This window comes from Ciona robusta, chromosome 14, assembly GCF_009617815.1.
Source record: "Ciona robusta chromosome 14, ASM961781v2".
Taxonomy (NCBI): domain Eukaryota; kingdom Metazoa; phylum Chordata; class Ascidiacea; order Phlebobranchia; family Cionidae; genus Ciona; species Ciona robusta.
Window position 1 is genome coordinate 3,329,619 of NC_143248.1, and position 14,369 is coordinate 3,343,987.

At 36.3% G+C, this 14,369-nt stretch overlaps 1 protein-coding gene across 1 annotated transcript; it reads left to right on the top strand.

Annotated features, from left to right (window-relative positions):
- The first annotated feature begins 466 nt into the window (after nucleotides 1-466).
- Nucleotides 467-11,602, top strand: LOC149725022 (uncharacterized). Its single transcript, XM_089893067.1, has 7 exons — nucleotides 467-617; nucleotides 1,382-1,508; nucleotides 5,950-6,006; nucleotides 8,530-8,606; nucleotides 8,943-9,089; nucleotides 10,648-10,765; nucleotides 10,897-11,602. The coding sequence occupies exons 2-7, from the start codon at nucleotides 1,400-1,402 to the stop codon at nucleotides 11,487-11,489; spliced, it is 1,101 nt and encodes a 366-aa protein (XP_089749193.1). The 5' UTR covers nucleotides 467-617; nucleotides 1,382-1,399; the 3' UTR covers nucleotides 11,490-11,602.
- Nucleotides 11,603-14,369: the final 2,767 nt, after the last annotated feature.

A 14,369-nucleotide genomic window follows, 5' to 3' on the forward strand; every position in this document is an offset into this window, starting at 1 on the left:
AACTCCTAAAAATTGTTTGTGTTTTTATTTTCTTTCATCGTCTCATTCCGTGAAAAAAAGAAATATTTATACAACCACATAAGCGACTTTAAAAGATCGTTGTTAATTGTTAAAACACGATTAGGAAAATGACATGTCATTTGCTAACGGTAACCATCTTAACCAAACCACCTATACCTGTAACAGAAATTTTGAGGAAGTCGCGAACTTTGTAAGATTAGTGGTTTTATTTCCGATATTAATTTAGTAAAGAGAAAGTTATATCTACTCTTTACACGACCGCGTGTATTACTCATCGTGTATAAACTCACGTTCGCTTTTAGTTTCTATATGGATCCATGTTCAGGTTATCTCCAATTTAGTATATGGGTTATTTGCTTATTTTTAAGTTTATGTATGGTAGGGTGGAAGAAGATGCGACACCTTTACATTCTATTTTCTCGTCACGTTTGGTAGTAAACACTAACTATTTTTATTATGTTTATCAAGGTGTAGAAATATTTGTGTATAATTTGCTGCTACGATAAACTGCAGTAAAGGTCATCTAAATTAACAATCCCTGAATGGTTAAAGGCAATCTTTTAAAAGGTTGACTTTACCCAAAATTAGCCTAACAGGTAAACTTTCACACTACACTAGATGTATCTGTATATATCTTTTTTTGTGTTTTGTTTTCTGTCCATGTTTTAACAAAATGGGTCTTACCGCACAAAGTCCACATAATATAACAGTTTACATCTGCGTATCCTGGTATTTATATCTATAAAGCTATATCCCTATAAACATCAAAAGTAGAATTTCTTATTTTCCCCTGTGATTCTCTTTTTTGTAAGGAATCGTTTATTGGGGGCTTGAGGCCAGGTTAAATGTTAAGATTTAGATGTAGGGGTATATCTTACACTGGCCTTATTGTGAGAGCAAAAGCCTAAGTGGTCTTTCCATTTGACCTGTTCCGATTATTTTAACATTTCTACAACACCACCGGATTGTAAATGTTTAACCGTCTATTCCGTTACTTTCGTTGTCAGGCATTATATATAGATTGTATGGTATTAATTGTGGGCTCAACTGACATATGAAAAGATAATTTTATTTCCAAACCCTGATAAAGTCTTGCCGAATGCTAGAAGAAACGTTGGAATAAAATTAACATTGTATATACCAGATACAGTGGGGTGGGGGAAGATGGGACACCTTTAACACATAATATCCAAATAGCCGGATCGTGTTTTAAACAATTAACAACAGTCTATGGAAGTTGTGAAGATACGGTTTTATAATTCATTGAATGTTCTTTGTTTACTACCAAATGGAAAGAGAAAACTAAACGAAAAGGTGTCCCATCTTCCCCCACCCCACTATATGTATTGATGTATTTCAGACGACCCAACGAACCACTATGCAGTCGACTCCGTTTCGCCGACTACGAAAACAAAACAGCAGTGTTAGCGGTCGAAGCCATCGGTTCCGTGTGGCTGTGTTTGGCCAAGCTGGAGTCGGTAAAACAGGTAAATTACGAACAAAATTTAGTATTCGTTTCCACAGCGTTAAGCAGGATAAACTCTAACACAAAATGCGCCATAATTTAGGGTAATTGGATGACCATTAATCTAAACGTTAATTTCGGACTCAAAACGCGATATAGTTTAGGCCTTAATTGGCTGAATAAGTTACTGTAGAAATTTCTTATGGAGTTGCCATTTCTCAAATTGATATTTCATGTTCAAACTACAACATGTATTGTAAATACACTTTATATAATATAGTATTGTGTGGTAAGATGGGACAACTTTAGCGCGTAATATTGTACAAATATCCTGATCGTGTTTTAAACCATTAACAACGGTGTATTGAAGTCGTGAGAATACGGTTTTATAATTCTTTGACTATTCTTGGTTTAGTACCAAAATGGAACAAGAAAATAGAATGAAAATGTGTTCCATTTTCCCACCCTACTATATAATAAAATATCGTCGCTCAAATTCATTAATTTCCTGCGTATGTTGTCGTTTAACCTCAGTGAAAGGAATGTTTGTTTTTCTTGAAGGGCTATCGGGTTCGCGGCTCGCAGCCATTTTTCAGTATACTTGATTACAGATGATTTATATACAAGCTGTTCGTTATCGGCCGATGCAGCAGTATATTGTTTCTGCTAAGTGTAGCGTCCACGCTTATTTTTTTCTAAATAAATGTAAACAAGTTTTTACCTGTAGGCATGTTTTAACAACAGTTGTTTGTCGCTATATACTGTCATTTCATTTAAAACATTTCTGAATCTTCGCTCCGTAATCGAATAGACAAATGAAGTTACAGTAGGGTGGGGGAAGATGGGACACTTTTCATTCTATTTTCTCGTTCCATTTGGTAGTAAACAAAAAACATTAAAAGAATTATAAAACCGTATCCCCACGACTTCCATAAACCGTTGTTTATTGTTTGAAATCCGATCAGGATATTTGAATATTAGGTGCTAAATGTGTCCCAGCATCTTCCACTACAGTACTATATTGTTATATTAATATTACATTTATAAAGCAGCTTGTTATTCGAAAATGTAACGTATTCTAATCCATGTCTTACTGCCGCTTTAATGAGAGTATTTGTGCATTATGGTTGATCGTTGCGCCGTGTGCAAGATATGCATCTCAAAATAACATCCATGGCAAGCCTTGCGATAAACTGAGTATATGATATATTGGCATATAGTACAGTCGCGGTTACGCGAATACCTTAAGCACATAATATCCCATATTTCCGCAACGTGTTTTGACAATTAACAACGCCCTTTTAGACATTTAAGAATTATGTTTTATAATTCGTAAATATTCTTTGTTTACCACCAAATGGAACGATAAAATAAAATAAAATATGAATCATATTACCCCAACCTACTATATATAGTAGGGTGGGGGAAGATGGGACACTTTTAGCACTGAATATCCAAATATCCTGATCGTGTTTTAAACAATTAACAACGGTCCATGAGAGTCGTGAGGAAACGTTTTTATTATGCTTTGACTGTTCTTCGTTTACTGCCATATAGGACGAGAAAATAGAATAAAAAGGTGTCCCATCTCCCCCCACCCTACTATATCTAAGCCTATTTTATAGAATTAGGGGATTTCATATAGTAATATATCAGTAGCATGGAGTCTTCTTGTTTAAAACTCTGGTTTACTTAACAGTAGCATGAAGTTTTTAACAACCAGCCACTTAAATATTGCCAAGACCCAATTTAAGTTTACAGGCGTGGGTTTAATAATATAAATTAGATCACGGCCATAAAATGATCAAATTAAACTATAAAAACTCCTGCGGAACAGAAAACGGGGGGAGACGTACGTAATGAAGTTTTTTTAACAACTTCAGCAGCTCAACTGTGATTGACGGAATAAATTAAAGGGTGAAAGAATAAATGTAACTTGTTTATCCTCGCGTGGCGGGGAAACAGCAGTCGCTATAACACTGGTGCTCTGTTTCACCATAGTACGCTTCAGTATACTATGGCTCTACACACCTTGTGCTCCTTACATGTTAAAAATAAATTCGTTTAGTTGTGGTAATAATTGGAACGTGATAATGATCATGAAACTTTATTTATCTTTGCGGGGTCGGACTGCTCAACTGGTTTTAATATAGTTGTTCCGTTGTACATACATCACGATGGGCTAATATATAGTAAGGTGAGGGAAGATAGGACACCTTTAGCATATAATTTCCAGATATCCTGATCGTGTTTTAAACAATTAACAACGGTATATGAAAGTCATGAGGACATAGTTTCATATTTCTTTGAATGTTCTTTATTTACTACTAAATGGGACGAGAAAATAGAGTTAAAAAGTGTCCCATCTTCCCCCATCCTACTGTATAATGTGTTCTTGCTTACGAGTTACGAAGTTCGAACTCTGTTTGTGAAGTAGATGACAGAACAAACATATAATTGGATTTGGATTAAGTTTCGTACTGTGTTATGTACAGTACACAATGTCAAGTACCTACAAGATCTTTCAATGACTCATATTAATTAGTAATCCGTGTTTACTTTAAGTTGTTTAAACTTGTACTTTACCACTGTGGGAGTCACTAATGGAAGTGGAGATAGATTCTGAACGTCGATAAATCGTCAGAGGACCCTTATCGGCTTGTATATTGAGTTTGTGGTGCGGTTACTTTCTCACTGCCGAGTGATAACAACTTAATTCGAAGCTTATGTCGCCTCCCCAGCGGTTTAAACATTCTATTAAATCATCCGTATATGTTGGAGTATATGTTCACAATCATTCATACATCTTTTTATTTGGCAATCATACAATTCATATTATTAATGAATCAATGAATGTAACTTATTTACCCTCGTGTGGCGGGGCAATTTATATACAGTAGGGTGGGGGAAGACGGGACTTATTTAGCACCTAATATAACAAATCTTGATCGTGTTTAAACGATTAACAACGGGAAAATAGAAGGTGTCCCATCTTTCCCCTACTTTATATATATTTATTTCATAACCATTAATCCTGACTGGAATTTAGTTACGATAATATTCAAACTTTATAAGCACCTGTAAATCAGGGCTAGATTCGTGGAATTTATTAACGTTAAACCCATACGTCTTCTTAACTTCCTATAGACTGTTTGTAAACATTCTCTGTCCGCGGGAAAACAAAACAATTGAATATATAGGGGTTTTCAGTAAATGTAATTTGTTAAGTCTGTTCGTTTTTTACTTCCCAGCGCTTTTTTGTACCGCGCCACACCCTTTATGGATAAAACCGCAGGAGTTAGCGGCAAGCTTTCATTTGTATAAAGTCGTATTTTGGGTCATTCGCCAAGTTATATACCACCGGTATTTTCGTTCGTTGAAAGTTATTTAGAGTCAATAGTCACGGTAGGCCTGCTCTAAAACTTTCTGCAAACATAAACTTAACTTGATCAGCTGTTTCGCGGTGACTTTAAGTGGATTTTCGAGTAGCGAAGGTGCCTAGTTGGCTCCTCACTGAATTAAACGTGCCTTAAACACATTTACTTCCTAATGGGAGTATTTACCAAACAAAATACATGTAACAATCCACAGATTTGTGGTCAGGGCGACATGATTACGGTCAATGATGTATCACTAACAGGAAAAACAGATTAAAGAAACATAAGTATAAGCGCCTATTATTTACTAACTTAGCTGAACGGCGCCATTTTATCAGGATTTTCAACTTACAGTGCCCCACAGACATATAAACAAATATTACTCAATAGAATTTGTGTTATTTTACTTAATGTAGTTACATCAGTGGCTCCTTTTTATTGGTACCATATTATAGTAGGGTGGGGTAAGATAGGACTCCTTCAGCACATCATATCCAAATATCCTGATCGTGTTTTATACAATTAACAACAGTCTATGGAAGTCGTGAGGATACGGTTTCATAATTCTTCGAATGTTCTTTGTTTACTCAAAAGGGCGGAGAAAATAGAACGAAAAGGTGTCCCATCTTTCCCCACCCTACTATATCACTACACAATATGGCTTCTCATTAATAATTGCAATTACGAAAGTATTTTTATCCATAGAAAAAGAGAACTGTCCAAATATGTATGTATATATATTAAGCCCAAAACCTTTACCCCCCACTTTATACCCTGCTGTCGGTCTTGTGTTAAATTGCGGGGTGTAGGTGGTCAGATAATGAGTATATAGCTGCAAGTATAGCTCGGTCAAGCCGCATATATCCCCACATTTCGGAAGTTTAAAGCATCCGACACACGACTTTACCGCAGCGTACCGTCTTACTAATGGGGTGTGACACTGCTGGTGTGAAACTGTCCAGTTAGCGGTCTACAGCATGCTTAATCTAGCGTGCCCGCAACAGTTTGACCCCTGTTATTATGTCACTTTCAGCCACTTTATGTCGTCACAATCTTGCTTCTGACACAACACAAATATTTTCACAGCTTTCAACGTTCGCTTTGTTACAAAGAGATTCATAGGAGAATACGACCCGACATTGGGTAAGATATTTTTGCTTTAACTTGCCTCATATACTTTGTACGTTACCCGTATGACCTCAGTTTTCAGTGGTAATAGTGCGGGACAGAATACCTAAACCCGCAGTTTGAAAATCTCGGTATTTATGTACTTTTCAGTTTGACCGAAGCCAACAGCGTGCCAACGGCAGAGACTATTTTTTACCCCCACAATTTAAAATCTTTGTTTAAAACTTAATTGGCATTTTTTTGGCCACAAAAAGAAAGACAAGCCAAAACTTATGAATGCATTAACTGAATATATCATTTATAGTAGGGTGGGGGGAGATGGGACACATTTAGCGCAGAATATCCAAATACTCTGCTGATCGTGTTTTAAACAATTAACAATGGTCAATGGGGGTCATCAGGGTGCGGATTTATATTTATTTGAATTTTTTTTGTTTGCTGCCAAATGTAACCAGTAAATAGGATGATAATGTGTCCCATTTCCCCCATCCTACTATATAATATATAGGTTTTCTGAAATCCTAAATATTCAAATATAACAAAAATTGCTGCTAAATATGACGTTTTGTAAGATTAAATTATCTATGCTACGGTACATACGGGTGGGTGGGTCCATTTTTCATTTACCTTTATTGACTCATTTGGTAAAAAATACAACTTTTTTACAGAATTAAGTATAACCGTATCCCCACGACGCTTAAAAGAGCGTTGTTGATTGTTGTTAAAACACAATTAGGGAATACGGAATGTTATATGTGCTAACAGTATCCATCTTACCCTACAGAAGACAATTATTTTTCTTAACGTATGTTTGAAGTTTGAGCAAAAATATTTAACCACCAACGCCTTATATGACGTATACCTTGCTGACGTATCGTGCATGAATATATTTGTTGTGATACGCTGTAACGTCAAGGCAATACCACCAACGTATTTCTTCCGCTCAAGCCTCCATAAAAAACACCCCACCCAAAACCAATATAAAACATTTTTCGTTTTATTTTCAAACACATAATCTTTGTTGATGGAAAAGTAGAACCACCGTCGCGAGAGGTTTCGTTATTTCCTTGTTACGTCACAGAAGGTATTATTTCGTCACTAAGTAGCGGTTTTGAATGTGACGCAAAAATGCTGGTACAGTATTCGGCCCCCGTGAAACTGTTTTCAAAAAAATGTGAAACTGTTTTCAAATCCTTACTCCCTACTATATTACTGTTGGGGAAGACGGGACACCTATAGCACATAATATCCAAATATTCTGATCGTATTTTAAACAATTGAGTACAGTGTATGGGAGTCGTGACGACACGGTTTTATATTTCTTTGAATGTTCATTGTTTACTACCAAATGGGACGAAAAAGTCCCTACCCTACTATATTATCTTAAAACTACAACTCGCAATTTCTGAAGAAAAATGTACCAAACAAGTTTTATAGTCTATAATTTTTTTCAAAATAAAGTGACAACCATAAATATAATAAGCGGATAAATTTAAAAGATAAAAATACCGAAAAGCCCTATTTCATATTGCGTGTTTTGTTATATTGTCTTCTGTGTGACATTGCAGGACTACCTATATGGGGCTAATAATGATAAACAGACTGTCAAAGCTTGTCTTTATTATTGTGGGCCCATATAAAACCAACGGCATGAAATACGTCCGGTGTAGGTCTCGTACAAAATACTCAGCGAGACTTTTTGACAGCAAACACAAACAAACCATTGAATTTCGTTATTAAATTAGAGCAATCACTTTTTTCCTAGAGCTTAACTCGGGAGGTACGATTTTGTGCTTTTGTTTTTTTAGTTGTGAAATTTTCTACTGAAAATTAAAAAAAAATCAACGTTTAAATGCAATTCAAATCTTGATATATACATTAAGCTTGAAGCGTATAGTTGTATATAAGATAGGAGAAATTTATAGTCGCTTGTAAATTATTAGTACTTGTTTTTGCAACTGGACTTTTTTAGGTATGGATTCACGCATATTCCACATGTTACCAGCACGTTTGTAATGACAATGACAAACCCAAAGTGTTATTTATACCTTCTAGATAACGTCATAAATATGAAATGTAACATTTTTATTTTTATGTTTTGAAACTTTCTACTGGAAATAACGCTGGTAAATATTTGTTTGCGCGTTGTAACAGTTGGAAAGGTTCCAAACTCCGAACAGCTTTGTTTTTTTGTTCAAGTAGATCGTTTCTCAAAAGCACAACTAACACCTGCTTTTGGTAATAACAGCGTGTTATCAGAAAAAATCTTTTAACTCCTAATACATGGTTAGTAAGGTTTAACTCTAATCCAATGACGCAGACGTGGTTTCTTATTCAAGGAATTCGGTACAGTGGCCCACTGATCTTTGTTTAATTTACAAGGCTGATGCCTGAACTGTACACACCACAGTATAGCATTTTAGGATTTTGTCACCATATACCGTGAACACCCAAAACACCTCTAGGGTTAAAACAGCGTGATTGACAATCCGCTATATCGCATGGTGTGGTCACATTTTCAACTGATATCCTTTACAGAGAGCATTTACCAGCGGGCTTACATCGTTCCGCCGAATTATCCGGTTTTCTACGAGATCATGGACACTCCTGGCCAGGTAGATAAGACTTAATCCTTCACCAGTGGCTGCTAAACCGTTAAATGCCAATTAATCCTATTAAAAATGTAACCTATGTGTTCCCACACGCATACTTCACATGTTACTAACATTTTTATCAAAAAAACGCAAGTGTTATTTATACCTCTTACAATGCGATAGAGACATACATTATCAAATTTCACATTTTAATTTTAAGTAGTTTTTTCCTTAATGACATCTAACAAATATACCTTTGCTGCATATTCCATTTGATCTCTTCACTTAATTTGATCTGTACTATTGTAATCGAAGAGGTAAACTAAATTTACGTAATTTTATTTATTTTTGTTACAGGAAGAAAATAACTCTGTAATGTTGGAAAAAATCAAATGGGCAGACGCGTTCGTCATCGTTTATTCAATCACTGACCGACAAAGCTTTGCTGAAATTCCAAGACTGAAGTTCTTGGTTTCACATACGATCTCAAACAATGGGCAGAAGGTAAATGATCTATAAATCTAATACGCCACACATGTGGATTGTGTAGTAGATAGCATATATAGTAGGGTGAGGAAAGATGGGACACCTTTTTAGTCCATGTTCTTGTCTCATTTGCTGGTAATCAAAGAAACTCAGAGAATTATAAAACAGTATTCTCATGGCTTCCATAAACCGTTGTTAATTGTTTAAAACACGATCAGCATATTTGGAAATAATGTGCTAAAAGTGTCCCATCTTACCCCACCATGCTATATTATGCTAGGTGTAATTTTTTACTGGTGGTCAAATTAAAAAAGTACAGCTGATTTTTGGCAGTATTGGGGTAATATAGGCGAACACTAGCTTAAACCCTTGGTCACCCAGCGTGCCTCGCCTTAGGACCTCACCCATACAGAATAACGACAATGGGTGTTTTGGACTTGACACTGCATGGGCATTCTTTATGGTCCTTTCATATTTTTACCACAAGTTATAATCAGGCGAAATGCCCTGTGGTTTCGGCTGCAACAGTTTTGAAAAACCTACAAAGTGGAATTCAGGCCAATAAAGATAAATTGAAGAAACCTTACAGCCATAGCACACAGATAGTCAAAGGGAGTTTTATCTCCGACCAAATAGTTGGGTTGAAAACACGGTATGCGCTTATCTCTTTGAAGTTATAATGAAGGCATAGAGGCGAGAATATGAATTTAAATCTACGTTGAAATGTAGATGAACAAATGCGACTATACCCGTCATAGCGTTCTATAAAGATATATGCTATGAAAACATATTTGAAAAAAACACTCATAACGGATATTAGTATAGTACTGCACAAAAAGCAGGATACCTTTAGCAAATATAATAGCCATGTTTCCTAAACAGATTTTTAACAATTAACAATGCTGTTTTATAGTAGTAACAATAAGGGTATATGAGTCTTTTACACTAGGAATATTTAATTTGGGTCATTAAAAAGTCAAAACGTGGACTGTCTTAACCTTTATACATACTTAAATCTTGGGAGCATAGAAATAAATGATGCTGACTGCACAATACTTTACCCCACGCGTTGATATCACGATTGTTATATTGGAGAAATATACGAAACGCATAATTAACTACTAAAAACAGCAAATGCCTCATGTGCGCTTAATTGGACGTTTTAATTCCACATAACACCTGCTGCATTCAATCTTTCTTCGATCGAACTTTTAAAACAAATGACGTTTATCCTTGCGCTTTTGTGACGTAACTTTTAGGCAATATATTATGACGCACATGGTGCAGTTACCGTCTGCATTACACCTGCAATTAGGCAATTAATATAACTGTTACGTAAGCTATTTGTGTGTATATGCATGTAGACCGGGTAACTATGGTTGGTTGTGCCCATGTTTTCATTCACTTTTATCGTCCCATTTGATAGTAAAACGACGATTTACAGAATTTTTAACGCTGAACAATCATGTAGTATAATTGTTTTGTAATAAGGTACATTGTTTTGGTTGATATTATCGTTTACTTAGTAAATCAATAGGAATATTACAAGAAAAAAAATTACTTTGTCATTTTTCAGAATACACCAATCGTGATTGTTGGCAATAAAAATGACCTCAGCAGGGATAGAATGGTGTCAAGGTCAGAAGGCGAGAAGTTAGCCTTGGAGCTGGGCTGCAGTTTTTACGAAATCTCTGGTTTGTTTTCTTTTTCACGTAATTGGTCTCGAAAAACGTGCGCTTTAACTTTTTGACTGTCGAAAATTTATCGGGAATTTCTAAATTACCGGGTGGGTGTTTTAACCGTATTTTGCACTTATTTTTAACAGTGCGTGAATCCATCGACGAAATAGCGTTCATTTTTGAGCAGCTATATCGGTCATTTCGGCAAGTCGAACCTACTCTTCTAAACAAGGGGAAAAATGAGAAATCCACCGTCGATTTACCGATCATTCCTCACGTCTTTCCATCCCTACCTGCAAAGAAACGCATTAAAAGTTACAAGCACATTGACAAAATACGACGGTTACAAGGGTCGACAAATTTGTCCGTGTCCTCGAACCAAGTTTCCTACCCATGCAGACCAACCAGTAGCTCATTTTCTCACAACCACAGACAACCTTACTTATGTACCACATTAGAAGAAGAGCTCTACCAAACGGATACTCAAGAATCCGACGAACAACCGGTAGATGTCGCTGACGAACAAGTTTCTGAACCCAAACCTGATCTGCCACAAGAGGCTTTTGGGACAGAGACCGAAGAGATTGAATCCTCCACATGTAGTTCCAAAGAGGACGAAGAACTTTCGGAAGTCGGCTCTTCCGATCCCGGAGAGAGTGGAGCTGAGTATCAACCTGTGGATGCAAGAAGAGCTGCGGAAGAATTCGCTAAAAAGATCATTTTATTAAACATCGGATGATTCGCTTTGTATATTTTCCTTATTTATGTTGTGTTCTTGCTCGTGTGTCCTTACCGTTTTCGTCTTCATTGAATAAATATTTAAAAACAAAATAAAATCAAAAGGGGAATATAGTTTAGTAACAAATACATTGACGACTGGACGTTCAAAATACTTGCCAAAGAATCTGACGAAATGCAAGTTCAATCCACTAATAGTATATATGTTAGCCTCTGCTTAGATTTGGCTATAAAGAACCAATACTCTAAAGTTAAAACTAGTTACCGAAAGTTTCGTTATTACCTTTATAGCATAGATTGAAGTTGGCCCTGACCTCTTTAGTATAAATATACGAATATATTTTATCTATGTGTTAATGGCATGTTTGTCTCCTAATATGTTCAAGTACAAGAACAGCTGGATTTAGTTTTATTGCAATTAAATCTACGGTGATTTTCCTTTATTATCAGCAAGGCTAGCTTTTTATTTTAAGCTTAAAAATGTCGGGAGTTTATTTTTATTTGAAAATGCCTTTCTACTTCACAATGAGGCTTGTTCTCCCATTTTTAGTAGGCCATGGTTCCCCTAAAAATATGTTTCACAACGCGAAGATTACGTAACGGGAGAAAATCGGCAATGTTATATAGCTGGCCCCTTCGTTTGTATGCATGCTAAAGATGTTTACACTATCACCCTAAAATAGGATGATACGCAAAGGTTTATGTAAAAACGAATACCCACTTCCGCCTCGTTTTAACATATAAAATGATGAAACAACAGTAGTAGGCCTATATACGAATATATTATAATCAAGGGCAAGGCTACATGAACTTTATTTATCTTTTTAAATACAGCAACGTAAACCCTATTAATTAGAACAGCGAATACAGGAAATTAGCAGCAAAACGAAAGTTAAACACGCTACGGTAAAAACTAATTCGGTTGAAATGTCAAATAAAAGCGGGACTGCCTAACCCACATAATACCTTGGTTCTGCGTAGCATGTTATTTGAACTCTGTCGCATTGGCTGCGTCTGTTTTGATGCAAAATGTGGATTACCAACGGGTAGCGGTATAGTGGTGCATTATAAATTCCTTAATATTGTTAATAAACATATTTCTCAATATTGTTAATAAACATATTTCTCAATATTGTTAATAAACATATTTCTCAATATTGTTAATAAACATATTTCTCAATATTGTTAATAAACATATGTGCTATGACTGTGCGTAGGCGACTCGACATTAGAACATTGATTAAAGTTTGCCCTTCTCACAACAGCGAAATATAAACCGTAAGCGCGATCAAAACCTTACCCTTTGCAGAAGTGTTAAGTTTTGGTGTGTGTTACGATTTGCTCACCGAATTTAGAGCGTTTTTTTTTAATTAGCTGAATCAAAGTAAAGTAATGCGAAAGGATTAACCACTGCATGTCCCTTCTAGGATATTCTATTGAAAGGTTATACCAAGTAGTTGCGATCACGGGTAATGCATTTACGTTCCTAGATTTCGGGGTTACAGGAATTTGTCCGGTGCCGGTACTTGGAAAATAACTTCATTTTCCGAAAAGGGCGAGTGACATAATCTGTTCCGGTAGTTCCTGTTTTCGTCAGTAAAATAAACAACACAAGTTCATATGTGAGCAAGGGACGTAGTGAAACATCGTCATGGCAACCCACGAACGTAGCTGGTTTGTTTAGAGGCAAATACGTCAATCTGACGATGATCAACAAAATTGCGCTACTGGTTTTCTCGAAAACATGGTGACGATGCCGTTATATTAATAGATATTACGGAATATAAGTTAACTGCTGACTAGTACTAGCAGCAAGGCGCTAGATTAAAATCATAAATAACAGCAAAAGTCCTGAGTACATACTGTGTTAAGTGCTTTAGCAAACAACGTTTCATTTTTGCGCATTGTCGAAACGATAAACCACTGTAATAATACGATAGGAGAAACGAACGTCCCATAATGTCTTGGAATTGTCACATTAATATCACATAACGGTACAGTCGAAAATCGAGTAAATTTAAAGTAGTACTCACTCTATTATTATTTGCTGCTCATAAAATGTCTCATCGTAAAATATAGTGACGTATCGTTTTTGTGAATCTGAGTTAGACTAAAGTTCTAACCACCACTATTTTTATACCTGACTGTTACCCTATACAAATTCCTCTGCTGTTGCAAAGGTCAATATCACTATGTGTGCACAAGATTCTTGCTACCGTTATAGGCGTTTTTACATTGCCTTTGTGTAGCTGCTATTACAGCATTCGTGTATGGTTTATGAATCATGGTTTAAGTACGTACGCGTGTGTTTGTTCCGTTTCGTCGCAGAAGTGGATTTTGACTTGAATATTAAACGAGGTTCTCGGAAGTTGGCTTGAGTTACCCGGTTGCCTGGTGTTTTGGTAGCTGTTTTAGTTGATATTTTGACATTTTCAACACTGCTTTCGCGCACCGCCGCGACCAGAACCACAGGGCATTTCGCCTGAACAAGTGCTGACGTTATTTAACGTGTGTGCGTAGCGTGAGCAAGACCACGCTTGCGTGTGCCTGTGCGGGCGCAACGGCGCGTCACACATAATCGCGTAGTTCCGCAAAGCTATCGAACGTCGCGCACAGAGAAAGAAGTGCCTGCTCATATATTACACTGAGTTGCTGGAATATTTGACCATGGTGTAGACCGTGTGAGATGGTAAGAGTGTCAGTTGTAAAGAAAGTTTGAGATGTAGTTACCTTACGTTATTACAAGTAATCATGAATCTATCTTTATAAAGCTGTTGTCAGTCTTAGCAGATTAAAGCTTTTCTTAAGAATGACGAATATACATTGGCGCACTTGCGTGTTAGATAGACTAAGTTTGTGGTGTGGTGTGATGCTACTCCAG